The sequence below is a fragment of the Eptatretus burgeri genome, chromosome 7 (genome assembly GCF_056783735.1).
Source record: "Eptatretus burgeri isolate ZD-2024b chromosome 7, Ebu_testis_v1, whole genome shotgun sequence".
In the NCBI taxonomy this organism is placed as follows: domain Eukaryota; kingdom Metazoa; phylum Chordata; class Myxini; order Myxiniformes; family Myxinidae; genus Eptatretus; species Eptatretus burgeri.
In genome coordinates this window covers 105,189,139-105,209,079 of record NC_140967.1, presented here as the reverse complement: position 1 = coordinate 105,209,079, position 19,941 = coordinate 105,189,139, and the positions used below count along the sequence as shown (strand labels likewise).

The 19,941-nt window shown below is 46.4% G+C and overlaps 1 protein-coding gene across 7 annotated transcripts in view; it reads right to left on the bottom strand.

The window, feature by feature from the left end:
* SAMHD1 (SAM and HD domain containing deoxynucleoside triphosphate triphosphohydrolase 1) overlaps positions 1-19,941 on the bottom strand; it is a 110,204-nt gene that overhangs the window by 6,316 nt on the left and 83,947 nt on the right. For 5 of the 7 annotated variants that reach the window (XM_085890137.1, XM_085890139.1, XM_085890134.1 and 2 more), the window contains 4 exons: positions 14,652-14,705; positions 14,452-14,505; positions 2,578-2,682; positions 2,152-2,289 (listed from right to left, as the gene is read on the bottom strand). In XM_085890137.1, the coding sequence (XP_085746263.1) occupies positions 2,164-2,289; positions 2,578-2,682; positions 14,452-14,505; positions 14,652-14,705 (339 nt within the window). In that variant the 3' untranslated portion in view covers positions 2,152-2,163. The remainder of the gene's footprint in view (positions 1-2,151; positions 2,290-2,577; positions 2,683-14,451; positions 14,506-14,651; positions 14,706-19,941) is intronic. The other 2 variants (XM_085890136.1, XM_085890138.1) reach the window with 2 other exon arrangements.

Genomic DNA, 19,941 nt, shown 5'->3' with positions numbered 1-19,941 from the left:
TGGTAGGGCCAATGCAGCAGACAATTTGTCTCGTAATGGACATTTTACACTGTGGGATGTATATATGACTTTAAAACTGATTTTATCTAGTACCTCCAATGTTTGAGCTAGCCCCTTTTTGGGGGGCCCTTCTTGGGGCTTTTTGCAGTAGTAGGCATGTCTGTCACATGTGGTTTTGTTGTAAGGTTGGTCATATGCATCATATGGAAATACCAACTGGTACTTGCAATGTTTGATCTAGCCAATTTTAAGAACCCCTTTGGAGGGTCACCAGGGTCCTTACGCAGAGGGTGGTACCCGGCAGAAATAACTTTCTATATGTCTTTTGATACTCCATTCATGCCGCCCGTGCTCAGATATTAGTACCTCGTTCGTTTGAGCTCAGGGCCCCGGACTCCCGGTCTAAAGCTCTGTTGATGTGGATCTCTGATCGGCTTAGAATGGCTTCGATGTCGTCTTGTCTTTTGGTTCAACATACAGACGAAAGCCCAGGAGTAAAAAGGATAGAAAACCTCAGAAATCAAATTACATATTCGAAAAATACAACCTGACCACGTTCAGATATTGTTTGTACCCTACTGTCATAATCCGTTGGAAATTCCGCCGAGATCGGATAATAATAAATGGCAAAGATAATGTTGAAATTAGCTGATTTTTCAACTTTGGAGTGACCTTGACCTTAACATTGATCTTCAATCGTGTCTAAAGTCATACCGTCGTGCATCACTCATAGACCCCTACCTACATACCAAGTTTCATCAAGATCAGGCAAAATTTTTTTGACCGTATCACATCGGCGATTTTTCCAACTTTGAAGACACGTGACTCGATAACCAGGACGACTTTCAAAAAACCGGCCCGATTAAATTTAGATATTGTTCCATATTATCAGAATCCGAAGGAATTTCGAAGATCGGATCATAAAAGGCGGAGGAGATAGATTTTGAAAATGGACGATTTCGCAACTTTGGAGTGACCTTGACGTTGACCTTCAATCGGGTCAAAGGTCATACCTTCGTGCATCCCTCATCGACATCTACCCACATACCAAATATCAAGAAAATGGGAAGAAAAAATGGGGACGTACGTACGTACATCGAGACTGGTTTTATTAGGTCATCTCATTAGAGATGACCTAAAAACACCCAAGTGATGTCCCTGTTCACGTCTCATCCTTCTCTTCCCCCCACCTCTAGTGAAATTAAGTAAATGGTTTGGGGTCATTGCATGGACAAATAATAAGCTGATCGATTTAATTAATAAGGTGTGACGTGGTAGTTTACATTACAGTCGTAATCAATCTAGGATGGGAGGGATGGCTGGTGGTAGTTTAGGTAAATATACCTGAAGTTAGTTTGTGATGTGCCTTCGAGACCATGATCAGGTGTTTTTTTTATCTAGTACCTGATATTAGTAACTCTTGGAGAGGTAATACTTGGAGTAGAAGTGCAGTTGTAGAGTACCACAACCAACTACTCTTGATGCAAAAACTTATACCAATATATCTCCCATTTTAAAGATTTTTAAAAGAGGGTTAAATCACAATTTTAAAACGAGGTACTCCGTGCACTTTGAAGCCTTACAGGACGCACACCCACAATTGAACCACGAAGACCAAAACAAGGAAGCACAGAGGGCACGGAATGTCGTGCAACATGGGACTGCTGCACAGAGGGCACGGAATGTCGTGCAACGTGGGACTGCTCCAATCCTCCACAATCAGTGCAGCAATGTATGAACTGGAGGTCACGGCATGGGAATGAAGACAAGCACTTATTCCCCTCGACCCTACTTTGGATTTGAGCTTTATGAAGGCAGAGGCGAGTGAATGGAGCTGTAGAGTCAAAGTGACATGATATTAATAAATCCTGACTGGCACGGAGTCCGAGACCATTGTAGCAATACAATCAGCACAAGTCAAAATTGAGAAAAGTCGTGAGGAAGATAATGGCTCTCATTTTGGCCCAACATTTACTTCAAGTATTTGGGTAAGGGCTCATAGTGGAACATTCATCATGGTGATTTCCAGAGAAGATGTTCCTTTTGAAAGATGGTGATATCTGTACTCCACACTTATCTAATGCTAGGCTGACAGTGTCATAAATGGTATCATCGTTAAATATAGCGAAAAAAGCTAACAGTGGTAAATACCTAAGGCATGTTTCAGCGCCGTTCTTCACACCATTGCCGAAACCTTTCGGTAATGGTCATCTGGATGTCATCATCTTCGAGCTTGCAGTAAACACGGACAAGTTTTTGTTCAAAGGTTTCCGGTAGGAGGAGTGACACCTGGTCCACACACAGCAAGTGAAGGTCAAGGCAACGATGAATAAATAGAGTCAAGTGCTGCAAAGGTCCACTCAAGAACATGTTATAATCACATGACCCGTTCAAGAACATGTAAACTCAAACATCATGACATGTTATCACATGACCCGCTCAAGAACATGTAAACATGAACATTATGACATGTTATAATCACATGACCCACTCAAGAACATGTAAACTCGAGAATCATGGTTGTAGCATCATGTTATAATCACAGAAACCACTCAAAGAAACAACTTCAACAAGAACCTTGTCCTTTGTGATAGAGAACGATTTGTTCACGTCATGCTTGGAGTAGAAGTGTATGTTGTTCACAGGGTCATTCTCCCTCATTCCGTAATCAAAACTCACGACCTTTGACAAAACACAAATATGAAACAATGTATTGCCTTTATGATATGGATCCCTGTACATTTGATAAAAAATATCAAAAACATTGAATGAGATGTTTTGTATCAATTTATCAACTTGATAAGTTTTAACCACGTGGCAAGTCAAAGTTTAAAAAAAATTGTTTGTCTAAGAACAACCCTCTGGAATGCCTTTGGTTGCATATACCTCTCCATACCAACCCCCATTACCACCTCCATCATCAAAGGTAGGTGGAGGTCATGTTTTCACCCCTCTTTGTTTGTCTGTCTGTGAGCAGGCTATCTCAAATTGGGTTAAATAGCAATCCTGGACTAAAACTAGAAAATCCTCATCCGCTCTGCCCTTTCCTTGTTCCTGGACCCAATCTATCCCCTGGCAAGTTAAAATCCCCCATAATCAATACTCTTCTCTTACCACATGCCCTTTTGAATTCTTCATGTACTCCTCCTTCCTCCTCCTCTTCCTTCACACGCAGAGCCTTATAAAAGCATCCTTCTAGTATCTTACTGTTTTTACAATCTATAATCTCAACCCATACAGAATCCTCCACATTAACATCACCCCTTTCTCTTGATGCAATGCTGTGCTTTACCCAGATTGCAACTCCTCCTCCTATTCTCTCCTTCCTATCACACCGACCTTGTAGCCTTCTAATCCTGTCCTCCAGTTACTCTCCTCTTGAAACCATGTCTCACTCACTGCAACTTTATCGTACTCTTCGCGATCTACTTTGGCTACAAGCTCTTCCATCTTATTGTTTAAACTTCTGACATTGGTATATAATATATTTAACTTTTCCCTTTCTGAAATTATATTTCCTTGCCTGGCCTTTGTCATCATAATTACATCATCCTTCCTTAATACCTTCTCCACCCACCGCTGACTGACAAAAGCCTGAATTCCTTCCTCAATTCCCACTGCAAACCTTGCTGCCCCTTTCTATTTAACACAGGGCCATCATTCCAGAAACACTCCCTTTGTCCCATAAATGATTCCCACTGATTCTTAAATGTAAAACCTTCCTCCCTACACCATTCTTCCAGCCTTTGGCTGAAGCCTATTGCTCTGCTCATAATTTCTATATTGTTTCCTAATCTTGGGAGGATCCCAGAAAACATGACCTCACAACCCTTTGCTTTCAGCCACTTACCCAATATCCTGTATCTATTTTTCAAAACCTCAGAATAAACTTTCCCTACATCATTGGCACCTCGGTGTACCACAACCAACTACTTCCTGCCGTGACCCGATACAATATCGTTTACTCTTCCTTCAATGTCCCAAACTCCCGCGCCTTCAAAATTGCACAGAATTCAGTGTCGACAATCCTTTCTGCAGAATGAAGAATCTACATATTTTATTGTCTCATTACCCACAAAAACTATCTCTATTGCTGCACCCTCTCACCACTGCCTGCACTCATGCAAGGCGTGCACATAGATCTCGTGTCATCCTCAATCTCCTTTCTACCCCTACTAACCATACCTAACCAAACACTCTTCATTGCAGGTTATTACGTTTCCTCCCCCCACCCACACTCTTTTGTCGGTCGTTCAATCCCTTGCTTGTTGTGTCTACCTGCTGCCCCACTATCAGTAAGTTGTGGTTGTCCCTGCTGTGTCTTTGCTCTTCCATGATCGTACTTTGCATGTGAAAAAAAATTCCAATCTTTATATACAGTGGGGAGTACAAGTATTTGATACACTGCCGATTTTGCAGGTTTTCCCACTTACAAAGCACGTAGAGGTCTGTAATTTTTATCATAGGTACACTTCAACTGTGAAAGACGGAATCTAAAACAAAAATCCTGAAAATCACATTGTATGATTTTGAAATAATTAATTTGCATTTTATTGCATGAAATAAGTATCGATACATCAGAAAAACAGAACTTAATATTTGGTACAGAAACATTTGTTTGCAATTACAGAGATCAGATGTTTCCTGTAGTTCTTAACCAGGTTTGCACAGACTGCAGCAGGGATTTTGGCCCACTCCTCCATACAGATCATCTCCAGATCCTTCGGGTTTCGGGGCTGTCGCTGGGCAACACAGACTTTCAGCTCCCTCCAAAGATTTTCTATTGGGTTCAGGTCTGGAGACTGGCTAGGCCACTGCAGGACCTTGAGATGTTTCTTACGAAGCCACTCCTTAGTTGCCCTGGCTGTGTGTTTCGGGTCGTTGTCATGCTGGAAGACACAGCCACGCCCCATCTTCAATGCTCTTGTTGAGCGAAGGAGGTTGTTGGCCAAGATCTCGCAATAAATGGCCCCATCCATCCTCCCCTCAATACGGTGCAGTCGTCCTGTCCCCTGTGCAGAAAAGCATCCTACAAAGAATGATGTTTCCACCTCCATGTTTCATGGTTGTGATGGTGTTCTTGGGGTTGTACTCATCCTTCTTCTTCCTCCAAACACGGCGAGTGGAGTTTAAACCAAAAACCTCTATTTCGGTCTCATCAGACCACATGACCTTCTCCCATTCCTCCTCTGGATCATCCAGATGGTCATTGGCAAACTTCAGACGGGCCTGGACATGCGCTGGCTTGAGCAGAGGGACCTTGCGTGCGCTGCAGGATTTTAATCCATGACGGCGTAGTGTGTTACTTATGCTTTTCTTTGATACTGTGGTCCCAGCTCTCTTCAGGTCATTGACCAGGTCCTGCCGTGTAGTTCTGGGCTGATCCCTCACCTTTCTCATGATCATTGAGGCTCCACGAGGTGAGATCTTGCATGGAGCTCCAGATCGAGGGAGATTGACTGTTATCTTGAACTTCTTCCATTTTCTAATAATTGTGCCAACAGTTGTTGCCTTCTCACCAAGCTGCTTGCCCATTGTCCTGTAGCCCATCCCAGCCTTGTGCAAGTCTACAATTTTGTCCCTGATGTCCTTAGACAGCTCTCTGGTCTTGCCCATTGTGGAGAGGTTGGAGTCTGATTGATTGAGTGTGGACAGCTGTCTTTTATGCAGATAATGAGTTCAAACAGGTGCAGTTAATACAGGTAATGAGTGGAGAATGGGAGGGCTTCTTAAAGACAAAACTAACAGGTCTGTGAGAGCCAGAATTCTTACTGGTTGGTCGGTGATCAAATACTTATTTCATGCAATAAAATGCAAATTAATTATTTAAAACTCATACAATGTGATTTTCAGGATTTTTGTTTTAGATTCCGTCTTTCACAGTTGAAGTGTACTCATGATAAAAATTACAGACCTCTACGTGATTTGTAAGTGGGAAAACCTGCAAAATCGGCAGTGTATCAAATACTTGTTCTCCCCACTGTATAATTTTTATTGTGGTTAGAAGTCGAAAATGGTTTTTCGGATACGTTAATAGGGTTTTGGAAGCTCTTTTGTCATCTTTGAGATAATTGCTTGAAGATGTACTTCAAAAATTGTACCGAGCTTTTAGAACTTAAACATCAGGTCAGGTATGGGAGCATGTGCCAGAACAGCGCGTCGCTGCGTCCACTTTCCGCCGGTACTCCAGGGGCCTCCGTCTGGCCATCCCCCAGGCAGATGCCAGGCCCATCCCCATCTCCTTGAGATGATGGTCAACCTGCTGCAACCATGAGGCACGTGGTCGGCCCACTGGCCTCCTCCACTCATGAGACTCCCTCGCTGAGAGAATCTGGTGAGCAGGATCAGCGTCAGGAAAACGAGCCACATGTCCATACAGCCGCAGCTGACGCTCACGGACTATGCAGGTAACAAATCTCATCCGAGTCTCTCTCAGCAACCGCTCGTTGGACACAAAATCCGACCAGCGATAGCCAAGGATTCTACGAAGAGACCTGGTACCAAAGGAATTAAGTCTCCGTCTCAGATCCTTGGTCAAAGTCCAAGTCTCGCACCCATAGAGCAAGACTGGAAGTACCAAGGACCTGAAGACTCGGACTTTCGTCCTCCCGCACAGGTACCGGCAGCGCCACACCCCATGATCCAGTGAATCCATGACTCCCAGGCCCGACCCAGACGCTCATTGACCTCCGGCTCACAACCTGCGGAGACATGAATATCACTGCCAAGGTAAGTGAATCTATCCACGACCTCAACATCCTCACCACAAACAGACACAGACAGGACAGCAGCATCCAAGATGTCACCGAAAGCCTGGATCTTTGTTTTGACCCAAGAAATCCGTAATCCCAACGGCTCCGACTCCTCATTCAGCACCTCGAGGGCCCCCAAGAGGATGTCTAAAGTCTCCGCAAAGATGACTGCATCATCTGCAAAATCAAGGTCCGAGATCTTGACATTGCCAAACGATGCACCGCAACTTGATCTCTCCGACATCCTCCCAAAAAATCCAGTCCATACAAGTGTTGAAAAGTGTGGGGGCAAGTACACATCCCTGACGAACTCCAGTAACAACTGGAAATAAGTCAGAGGCGGTACCACCACACTTCACAGCACTCTCAGTACCAGAGTAGAGTTCAGACATCAGATCGATCAGTTTCGGTGGCACCCCACGAAGACCAAGAATCCTCCAGAGGACATCCCGATTCACTGAATCGAACGCTTTACAGAGATCAACATAGGCTGCAAGCAGCCCCTGCCGAAACTCTCGTCTCATGCTCAGTGAGGACACGAAGAGCAAGGATACGGTCAATCGTTGACCTCTTTGGTGTAAAGCCTGACTGCTCTGGACGCTGGTGCTCAAGCAGATGGTGGCGAACCCTATCAAGAATTATCCGAGCAAAGACCTTGCCCGGCACTGAGAGCAGCGTCACCCCCTCGGTAGTTGTTGCAGTCTTGGCGATCACCCTTCCCTTTCCAGAGAGGGACAACAAGGCCCCTCTTCCAGTCAGTTGGGATGATGCCTGTGTTCCAGGCAGAGCACAAAACTGCATGCAACGACGCGAGTGCAGCATTTCCACCAGCCTTGAGAAGTTCAGCATGGATGCCACAGATCCCTGGAGCTTTGCCCCGTTTCAACTGGTTCACCGCAGCCCGTGTTTCCACAAGCGATGGTGGACCACAGTTGATTCGAGGGTCAGCAACAGGGATTGTAACACCCTTGACGTCCAACTCGACAGCTGGGGGATCAGCCTGGTACAACCGCTCAAAGTAACCGGCCCAGCGGGCCTTCACTTCAGACTCCTCTGTCAAGAGCCTACCACTCTCTGCTCGAACTGCAGTGCTCCGAGGGATGGGCTTGGATGAACGTAATGCGCTGATTCCCCTGTAAGCGGGACGAGAATCACCTGTCCACAGGTGATGCTCTACCCCCTCACAGATTCCTCGCACATAGGCCTCCTTGTCCACCCTCAGTGCACGTACAGTTTTACGCCTCAGCTCCCTGAACAGCTCAGCTCTGCCATTCAGCCTGGCCCTGCGACTCTGGTCAATGGTATCCAGTGTCCCTTGGAGAGACAAAATTCTTCTTTGCCCTGCGGTGAACTCCAAGGCATCCACCGGCAACATCAAGGACGGTGGTCTTGAAGGTGCTCCACAACTCTTCAGGACCCCCAAAGCACCCAGACCCCCCAAGTGTCCACTCAGCCTGTTCGCAAACTCCTCAGCTACTCTCTCATCCCTGAGCTTGGCAACATCCAGCCTAGGCTGGGATGGTACCATTCTCCAGGATTTAAGGTGCAGCTTTAGAGTTGCTACAACAAGCCTGTGGTCAGTATTGAGGAACTGAGCACTCCGGTAGACCCTGCAGTTCTGGATCATCCTCCAACGACCGTCAATGAGGACATGGTCAATCTCCTTTGCCACACCGCCAGCGTTGGAATACCAAGTCCAGCGATGAGCTTGCGGGCGTTGAAACCATGAACCAGCCACTTAAGTCCATGACTTCTTGCAAAGTCAAGGAACTTAGTGCTATTCTGGTTCATAGTTCCTGACCCATGGGGACCAACACACACCTCATAACCATCCCTATCAGTTCCAGTCGATGCATTGAAATCCCCAAGACTAGAAGTGTATCTCGTCTGGGGCACTGATCAACCACAGACTCGAGTGTGGCGTAGAATGCATCCTTCACGGTAAGATCACTCGCCTCAGTCGGAGCATAAATAGAGACCAGGGAAATGACACCCAAGGAGTGACGAATCCTTAATCTCATAATACGCTCGTTGACCGGTGTTACCTCAATTATCATTGGGGTCAGCTTATTGGACACAGCTACAGCAACTCCTTGGGTATGGTAACCATCAGAGCGACCAGACCAATAGTAGGTGTAACCACCCACCATTATCTCGCCGCAATCCGGTCTCCGAACCTCAGAGAGAGCTGCAATCCCGATGTCCAAACGCTTGAGCTCAGATGATAACAGAGACAGGTGTGACCATCCTCTCTTAGGGATAGGACATTCCAGGCACCCACCCGAAGGGACCGCCTCAGGTTAACCCAAGGAGACCGCCGTCTGGTGGACGACACCTCAGCACCACTCCGACACACTCTCCCGCAATCTGACCCAAGGATGTTACCCCGTGGTTTCCCTCCTATCAAAGATTGGGGGTCCCGAAGGCTTTGCCCCAATCCCATCATCCGGTGAGCTGCCCTGCGAAGGGAAGCTGCACAGGAGGTACTCCCACGGAGAGTGGGTTTTCAGATTTTTTTGCGTTTTTGCGTTTTGCGGAATGAAGCGTTTTACGGTGGCTGGAGTGCAAATCCTGCCACCAACCTCCTAATAAGAAGTAACCCAACTGCAGGAGGACGTCCGCAGACACAGTTGGGCACTAGATATGGATGGCCGTTGGCTCACAAGGAGCTCCTCCGCCCTTTGACAGGTTTTGTTTTTAATCCTGCTGGGTGTCCATATCCAAACACCCTCCTCACCAGAAAACCTGGTGGGGGAGACGGTTTAGTCGCCGACAACCCGACCATGGAACAGGTTAGTACAGGTTTACATGGTACCTGTAGCAGGTCACAGATCGAACCTGACCTGACAAAGATCCTTTCTATATTGATCTCAAAATCAAAGCAAACTATATCAGATGGAGCAGCTCGTCTGAACACAAAAGCAATGACACTTCCAGCACCGATGTGACAAAAACAACAAGATAAACCATTCAGAACAAGAAAATATAATTTGACACGAATGCATCGATGGATAAGTCTGCCCATTATAGTCGTCGACCAACTGTTAAGCTTGATGTCAATTAAAGGTCCCTTGAGAGAGAGAGCGTGAGAGATCGAGAGAACATCAAATGCTTCGAATTCGAGTTATGGTCTGCAAAAAAAATTTCAAAGGGCACATTACCTTCACACCCTTTCCCTGCTTCCCCCCTTCCATTGACCTGTTCAATATAAAATAAAATCAGTTCATCTCTTATTCGTCCAAAAGTGTGTCAAGCGGCACCATCGGCAGCGGATAGATAAAAATGAAACAGCAAGAGTAAGGAATGAGAAGCAGAACGAAATAGATGAGAAAGAAGGATATTGTTGCTTGAACAATACAATGAGATATTGGTGAGAAAAATCCACATGGGTGATGTTGATTGCAGAAAGTCTAGGTGGCAGGTGGGGTTTAAAAACAACATCAACACTGTTATGTAGACCGGGGTAACAACACCCCCACCCCCTTCACCTTCACCTTCACACCCTTTCCCTGCTTCCCCCCACCTCCACAGATGTCTCACAGTTAGGATGCTTATTACCACCCCCGAGTAGCAGAAGCACAATCTCCATAGCATCATCTTGAGCGTCTCAAGCCCAGGAGGTCAAGCACTGAACCAACAACAGGGAGCCAAAGTGGGCAGCTCATAGACAATACAAGAACGGCACTCGGTAGCGCACATACCTCCACCAGGCTGAACAGTTTACATTTTGTATCCCACTGATAGGCCGGATCTGCATCCGGACCTGAACCAAAATCGCAATGCAATGATCTACCCAACTTGTCCACCTAGTTTTGTTATAATGAGTCGACAACTTTGAAATATCATGCTATTTATCGTTTTCGGCCCGAGCTCTCAATGGTGAAGAATCACTTAAAAATTCGAGCATCAGGATCTGGATCTTCACCAAAATCTAATCAATTTATCCTTGTCACGCATCGAAACTATCCACCAAATTTTGTCTGAATCTGTCCATAACTTTTTGAGTTATCCTGCTCACAGACAGACAGAGACAAAAACATGGGTGCAAAGATAACCTCCATCCACCTTCAGTGGTTGAGGTAACCAGATGGTTGAGGTGGATAATCTCCAACAAAATTAAGTCCCCAAACTACCCAAATAAGAATATTTACTGAAAAGCATTTAACATGCAATGCATCGATATTGTACAACGTAGCGTAGAACCACCCTCGTTGACAGACTGATGCACGCATGCTCGCACACCCAGACCGAGTTCCACATATATATATATATATATATATATATATATATATATATATATATATATATATATATATATATATATATATATATATATATATATATATATATATATTTAAAATATATATATTTAAAATATATATATATAAAATATATAAATATATAAAATATATATATATATATATATATATATATATATATATATATATATATATATATATATATATATATATATATATATAAAAAATATATATTGTTACGTATTTCAGAATCCGGTGTGATGAATGCATCCACACATCCAGGTCCTCAGACAGTTATTTCCTTAAATACATGTTCAGATTAGCCCCATCCCCATGTCTCATGGGATCTCAAATGTGATGCGTTGAGAAGGGTAAGGGATAGATCACCTCTTATGGGAAGCTTTTCCTTTACAACTGACACGTTTACACACATTTCTTTCACGAGCTCCGAAGCCCACCCCCCATTCTTCAGCAACAATCTTTTGCGAACTCCGACGCCCGCCTTTTTTTGAGAGCGCATGGGTCGTCATGGTAACCGTGCGCAAGTGGGAGGGGTGAGCTTGGGGCGGACTGCACCCGCGGAGACGGCCAGGAGATATAAAACGAACAAGAGGTTCATTATGAGGAGAAAAGCGGGAGAGAGGAAAGCGAGAGGGAAAGCGGAGGCGAAAGAAAGCGGAGGCGAAAGAAAGCGGAGGCGAAAGAAAGCGGAGGCGAAAGAAAGCGGAGGCGAAAGAAAGCGGAGGCGAAAGAAAGCGGAGGCGAAAGAAAGCGGAGGCGAAAGAAAGCGGAGGCGAAAGAAAGCGGAGGCGAAAGAAAGCGGAGGCGAAAGAAAGCGGTGCGATAGAAAGCGGTGCGATAGAAAGCGGTGCGATAGAAAGCGGTGCGATAGAAAGCGGTGCGATAGAAAGCGGTGCGATAGAAAGCGGTGCGATAGAAAGCGGTGCGATAGAAAGCGGTGCGATAGAAAGCGGTGCGATAGAAAGCGGTGCGATAGAAAGCGGTGCGATAGAAAGCGGTGCGATAGAAAGCGGTGCGATAGAAAGCGGTGCGATAGAAAGCGGTGCGATAGAAAGCGGTGCGATAGAAAGCGGTGCGATAGAAAGCGGTGCGATAGAAAGCGGTGCGATAGAAAGCGGTGCGATAGAAAGCGGTGCGATAGAAAGCGGTGCGATAGAAAGCGGGGCGAAATAAAGCACGGCGAAAGAAAGCGGGGTGAAAGAAAGCCAGGGAGGGAGAAGAGAACGAGAACTGGGTGTCTGACCACCGCCAACGAGACAATTCGTCCTTCCCAGTGCTTTGGCAAGCAAGCTTGTGGTGCGTGTGTGGATGTGAGCAGCACCGCCAACAAGTGAGGCACGGGTCGGTCACCAACAACACCAGGGTCTAAACCCGTGACAGACGATCTCGATGCCCTCTTGACTTAGACACATTTCTGGATGGGTCATTTCTGGATGGCATTCAAAGCTGTTCGCGAGAGGGTGCACGGCAAAGCCGGGTGCTGGCGACAGACGTGACACGCACGCATTTCAGGACGTTTTCACTTCACGGACAACTTTCTGGTGAGCGAGATGATTCTTTCCCTCCCCCTGAATGATCTGCTGGGTTCCCTTGTCTGTGTTTAGCTGTAAGTCAACCCCCGATAAGCATCTGCTCTTTGTCTCTTTCCTGGCATTTTGATTGATTTTGCTTTGAAATTCATTTTTTATTTACCTCAGAAAATACAAAGTTCTTTTTATTTTAATAGTAATAAATCATTTGTCGATTTCCAACCTGTCCGTGTTTGTCCTTTCCTTCCATTGGTCGAGCATTGTCCGAACCGAGATAGACTGGGAAGTAATTACCACAGATTTGACCAAAAATCGTCGGCACGCAGCAGCGGTTAAAACGCTTGGCCATCCTAATTAAAATCTAATCGAGATAAGGTTGGTGCTTTGCCGAGGGCGCGCTCCCAGCTCAGTTAACCACGTGACCTCTAGTTAAACGGAATAATTAGACAGTGCACACTGGAACTCGTGGTTGACTGGGTGGCGTTCGTGGTTCTAAAACAACCCACCGTACCACAACGTTAATTGTGAGCAGTGGCCCCAGGTCCAGCTCTACCGAGGACAACCGGGGATTAATCCCCCTGAGTGACAAGCTGTTGTCTCGTTACCCATGGCCACAACAAAATATATATATATATATATATATATATATATATATATATATATATATATATATATATATATATATATATACATACACACACACACACACACACACACACACACACACACACACACACACACACACACACACACACACACACACACACACACACACCATGGTGCCCCCAGAATCCGAACGCCCCATTGTTTGAATAAATTGGAATCTAGCAAAAAAATGAGAAAATTTTGCCCAAAAACCGAACACATTTTCAAAAACCGAACACAACGTGGCGTTCATGTTTGTTCACGTGTGTCTCTCCCTCCTGTTCGACCCGCATCTTCACGCTTTGTTCATTCAGTTCGTCGGTGGAAGTACTCGTGAAAGCATCTCTCGTGTGTCGATTGCTACTTTACCTCGTGTCTTCACCTCAATTTGTGCTGTTTTTTTTTTTCTTCAATCATCACCCTTGATTAATCACCCTTCACCATGGCACCCAAGAAGAGCAGTGAAGCAAATAGGAGTAAGAGGAAGTCCGTGAGAACGACCATCGAGTTGAAGAAAGAACTTATCGCTAAGCTTGAGAGCGGTACGCGTGTGTCTGATCTCGCTGCCATGTTCGAACTGCCGAAATCGAACGTGTGTAGGATTCTGAAAAATAAAGAGGCGATAAAAGCACGAACACCCGTCGTGAAGCGAACTCATTCAATGAACCCTCTGACGAATCGGCTTTAACGAACTAAACGTTTTTTTCGCGAGCATGGTAGTGACGTCATGCTGCGTCACCCAATTGCTTCACCTCTTGGTTCTCTCCCGTGGAACCGTGCGGTGGAAACGGCACGTTTGTGTCTCCACAGAGTGCACTGGGATATAAAACACCATTTGGTGCTTCATGCTTAATTACATACCTCCACCAGGCTGAACAGTTTACGTTTTGGATCCCAATGGCCACTGATAGGCCGGAGCTGCATCCAGACCTGATGGAAGAAGTGACAACGCTCCTGCTCATCCCCCAGGCTTGGAAGAAGATTCATGACCCAGAAAAGGTCATTTACTCATCTTATTTTACCTTAAACATGGGTAATTTCAGTTGAAAGTGTCTTGAAAGTGGGTTTTCTTGGGGTCCAGGAACGGATTAATTCACTTTCCATTATTTCTTATTGGGAAAATAGTTTTGGAATCCGAACTTTTTGGAATCCGAACAGCCTCCTGGAATGAATTAAATTCGGATTCTGGGGGCACCACTGTATAAGATGGAGTGCAGAAAAACAAAAACTGTGCAAACAACTCACATAGACAATCAAGTCTTCTTCGGTATACTTTGCCTCCTTCGAGTTGTTGGACATCTAATGGGAAGGATATGTGACATACATGTGTATCAAGGTTTCCCTGCCATAAAACCATTTAAAAAAAAAAAACAAAAAAAAAAACAAGCATCATGGAAGACAAACACCCCGTCACCCGCCATAGAATTCCAAGGAATATACTCAACAGGTCTTTCACAAAGATAAGACGCCAGCTCCTTTTTCAGCTCTTTTCCTTCATTCTTCATGTGTGTGATGGGGGGGGAGGGGGGAGAAAGAGCAGTTTATAAACAATTCCTTTTTTGATGACACAACAAGCAAACTAGTTACTAAACCTAAAAAGCATGGAGCAACATTCCTGATTTTGATTTGAATTTTATGGTGTATACCTCCAGCTGTTGAATTAATAGCAGGTGGGGTTGACTCTGCCTGTCATCCTTCCGAGTTCGGCAAAATGAGTGCCAGCATGCTAGTATCCTGTGTCGGAGTGGCGATCCATCTAGAAATGTGTCCAATAGCCAAGGAGACTGCTTAGGCAGCACCAACACTCTGCACAGACTATGGTCCCAATGGATGGATGGATGGATAGCCTCGAGGTATCGATCTCCCCTCTGTTATCGAGATTGGATTTGAATTCCAACCCAGCTATAAACTGCAAACCTAGTGTTTCACAGGTAGGGCGATACATCGGTGTGTACCTTCCCTCAGATGAACATTAATGCAGAGGATCATTGTCAGGTCAGGTTAGATCTGTGACCTGCTACAGGTACCATGTAAACCTGTACTAACCTGTTCCATGGTTGGGTTGTCTGCAACGAAACCGTCTCCCCCACCAGGTTTTCTGGTGAGGAGGGTGTTTGGATATGGACACCCTGCAGGATTAAAAACAAAACCTGTCCAAGGGCGGAGGAGCTCCTTGTGAGCCAACGGCCATCCATATCTAGTGCCCAACTGTGTCTGCGGACGTCCTCCTGCAGTTGGGTTACTTTTTATTAGGAGGTTGGTGGCAGGATTTGCACTCCAGCCATCGTAAAACCTTTCATTCCGCAAAACACGAAAACGCAAAAAAATCTGAAAACCCACTCCGTGGGAGTACCTCCTGTGCAGCTTCCCTTCGCAGGGCAGCTCACCGGATGACGGGATTGGGGCTAAGCCTTCGGGACCCTCAATCTTTGATGAAAGGAGGGAAACCAGGGGGTAACATCCCTGGGTCAGTTTGCAGGATAGTGTGTCGGAGTGGTGCTGAGGTGTCGTCCACCAGACGGCGGTCTCCTTGGGTTAACCTGAGGCGGTCCCTTCGGGTGGGTGCCTAGAATGTCCTATCTCTAAGAGAGGATGATCACCTGTCTCTGTTATCATCTGAGCTCAAGCGTTTGGACATCGGGATTGCAGCACTCTCTGAGGTTCGGAGACCGGATTGCGGTGAGATAATGGTGGGTGGTTACACCTCCTATGATTGGTCTGGTTGCTCTGATGGTTAACATACTCAAGGAGTTGCTGGAGCTGTGTCCAATAAGCTGACCCCAATGATAATTGAGGTAACACCGGTCAACGAGCGTATTATGAGACTAAGGATTTGTCACTCCTTAGGTGTCATTTCCCTGGTCTCTGTCTATGCTCCGACTGAAGCGAGTGACCTCACCGTGAAGGACACATTCTACGCTACGCTCGAGTCTGTGGTTGATCTGTGCCCCAGGCGAGATACACTTCCAGTCTTGGGGGATTTCAATGCATCGACTGGAACTGATAGGGATGGTTATGAGACATGTGTTGTTCCCCATGGGTCAGGAACTATGAACCAGAATAGCACTAAGTTCCTTGACTTTGCAATAAGTCATGGACTTAGGGTGGCTGGTTCATGGTTTCAGCGCCCACAAGCTCATCGCTGGACTTGGTATTCCAACGCTGGCGGTGTGGCAAAGGAGATTGACCATGTTCTCGTTGACGGTTGCTGGAGGATGATCGAGAACTGCAGGGTCTACCGGAGTGCTCAGTTCCTCAATACTGACCACCGGCTTGTTGTAGCAACTCTAAAGCTGCACCATAAATCCTGGAGAATGGTACCATCCCAGCCTAGGCTGGATGTTGGCAAGCTCAAGGATGAGAGTGTAGCTGAGGAGTTTGCGAACAGGCTGAGTGGACATTTGGGGTGTCTGGGTGCTTTGGGGGGTCCTGAAGAGTTGTGGAGTGCCTTCAAGACCACCGTCCTTGATGTTGCTGGTGGATGTCTTGGAACTCACCGCAGGGCAATGAAAATTTTGTCTCTCAAGGGACACTGGATACCATTGACCAGAGTCGCACGGCTAGGCTGAATGGCAGAGCTGAGCTGTTCAGGGAGCTGAGGCGTAAAACTGTACGTGAACTAAGGGTGGACAAGGAGGCCTATGTGCGAGGAATCTGTGAGGGGGTAGAGCATCACCTGTGGACAGGTGATTCTCGTCCCGCTTACAGGGGAATTTGCACATTGCGTTCATCCAAGCCCATCCCTCGGAGCACTGCAGTTAGAGCAGAGAGTGGTAGGCTCTTGACAGAGGAGTCTGAAGTGAAGGCCCGCTGGGCCGGTTACTTTGAGCGGTTGTACCAGGCTGATCCCCCAGCTGTCGAGTTGGACGTCAAGGGTGTTACAATCCCTGTTGCTGACCCTCCAATTAATTGTGGTCCACCTTCGCTTGTGGAAACACGGGCTGCAGTGAACCGGTTGAAACGGGGCAAAGCTCCAGGGATCTGTGGCATCCATGCCGAACTTCTCAAGGCTGGTGGAAATGCTGCACTCGTGTCGTTGCATGCAGTTTTGTGCTCTGCCTGGAACACAGGCATCATCCCAACTGATTGGAAGAGGGGCCTTGTTGTCCCTCTCTGGAAAGGCAAGGGTGATCGCCAAGACTGCAACAACTACCGAGGGGTGACGCTGCTCTCAGTGCCGAGCAAGGTCTTTGCTCGGATAATTCTTGATAGGGTTCACTACAATCTACTTGAGCACCAGCGTCCAGAGCAGTCAGGCTTTACACCAAAGAGGTCAACGATTGACCGTATCCTTGCCCTTCGTGTCCTCACCGAACGCAGACGAGAGTTTCGGCAGGGGCTGCTTGCAGCCTATGTTGATCTCTGTAAAGCGTTCGATTCAGTGAATCGGGATGTCCTCTGGAGGATTCTTGGTCTTCGTGGGGTGCCACCAAAACTGATCGATCTGATGTCTGAACTCTACTCTGGTACTGAGAGTGCTGTGAAATGTGGTGGCACCATCTCTGACTTATTTCCAGTTGTTGCTGGAGTTCATCAGGGGTGTGTACTGGCCCCCACACTTTTCAGCACTTGTGTGGACTGGATTTTAGGGAGGATGTCGGAAAGATCAAGCTGCGGTGCATCGTTTGGGAATGTCAAGATCTCGAACCTTGATTTTGCAGATGATGCGGTCATCTTTGCGGAGACTTTAGATATCCTTTTGGGGGCCCTCGAGGTGCTGAATGAGGAGTCGGAGCCGCTGGGATTACGGGTTTATTGGGTCAAAACTAAGATCCAGGCTTTCAATGACATCTTGGATGCTGCTGTCCTGTCTGTGCCTGTTTGTGGTGAGGATGTTGAGGTTGTGAAGAGATTCACTTACCTTGGCAGTGATATTCATGTCTCTGCTGGCTGTGAGTCAGAGGTCAATCGACGTCTGGGTCGGGCCTGGGGAGTCATGGATTCACTGGATCATGGGGTGTGGCGCTGCCGGTACCTGTGCGGGAGGACGAAAGTCCGAGTCTTCAGGTTCTTGGTGCTTCCAGTCTTGCTCTATGGATGCGAGACTTGGACTCTGACCAAGGATCTGAGATGGAGACTTAATTCCTTTGGTATCAGGTCTCTTCGGAGAATCCTTGGCTATCGCTGGTCAGATTTTGTGTCCAACGAGCCGTTGCTGAGAGAGACTCGGATGAGATTTGTTACCTGCATAGTCCGTGAGCGTCAGTTGCGGCTGTATGGACATGTAGCTCGTTTTCCTGACGCTGATCCTGCTCACCAGATTCTCTCAGCGAGGGAGTCTCATGAGTGGAGGAGGCCAATTGGCCGACCACGTGCCTCGTGGTTGCAGCAGGTTGAGCAGCATCTCAAGGAGATGGGGATGGGCCTAGCATCTGCTTGGGGGATGGCCAGACGGAGGCCCTGGAGTACCGGCGGAAAGTGGACGCAGCGACGCGCTGTTCTGGCACATGCTCCCATACCTGACCTGACCTGATCTAGCTATGAACACTGCACGTTGGTGGACCATAAATATCCCATGTTGTCTTTCGTGAAGAGTTGACAAGCTATTGCCGGCACCCTGAACAAAATAATGATAAATTCCTAGCCAAATCACCTTTGGTTGAACGTCTGGCCTGGACAGCTGCATCGTAAAAGACTTGGGTTAAAAACATTCCCCAGCCAAACCCATAAGTTGGTGGGGATAATTGGGGTGGTTTAAGTGGCATTTAAAATTAACTTATTTTTAACCATCTTCTCAGGCTCGTGGTTGAACATTAATCACCAATTGAAGAACATATCTCCAGCGCCTCCACAACAGTCATACATGTGTGTAAATTTACATCAATTACACAAATCTCAACTTCGATATCATTCTACAAAAGAAAATCACCTTCGCCAAGACAGACATGCCAAGGAAACGTTAATCACACCAAGGAATGATTGATACAGAACAGTGATGGAAGGAGTGAGAAAAAAAAAATTGTAATGTTAATGTTAAAAGTTTTCGTAATGGATCATTATTCATAAGACACCACTTTTAAAAGAACCTGGTTCACATATAATCAATACATTAGAAGGGTACTCGGAAGAGCGCTTACCTCCACCACGTAAGGCCTGATCCACAAGAACATGTCGGGCCCATTACATTTTTGAAATAAAAATAAAAATATCACTGCAAAGCGGGCGTAACCCCTCAGCCCCTTGACGCAAACCAATTTCAAGATGGTGGCCTTATTGAAAATCGCAGCGCACCCATTTTCGAGAGGAACCTTCCTCTACTCAACCCCAACATACCCTGCAAAAATGGATTTAATCAGACAAGGCGTTCTCATCAAAATCGATGGAAACCAATTTCGAGATGGCTGCCACGGAGGCCACATTGAAAATCGCAGCGCGCCCATTTTCGAAAGGAACCTCCCTCTACTCAACCCAAACATACCCTGCAAAAATGGATTTAATCGGACAAGGCGTTCTCATCAAAATCGATGGAAACCAATTTCAAGATGGCTGCCACGGAGGCCACATTGAAAATCGCAGCGCCCGACCGGACAACGCCTATGACGACAATACCCCTTAGCCAATTCAGGCTGAGGGGTAATAACATGCGAATTGTCGTTGTTGACCCTATCTCTCAATGGTGCAGAATCACTTAAAAATTAAATAATTATTGTATCCAGATCCAGATTCAGATTCATATCTTCACCAAAATTGAATCAATTCTTCCTTGCCACGCACCCAACGTGTCCACCTAGTTTC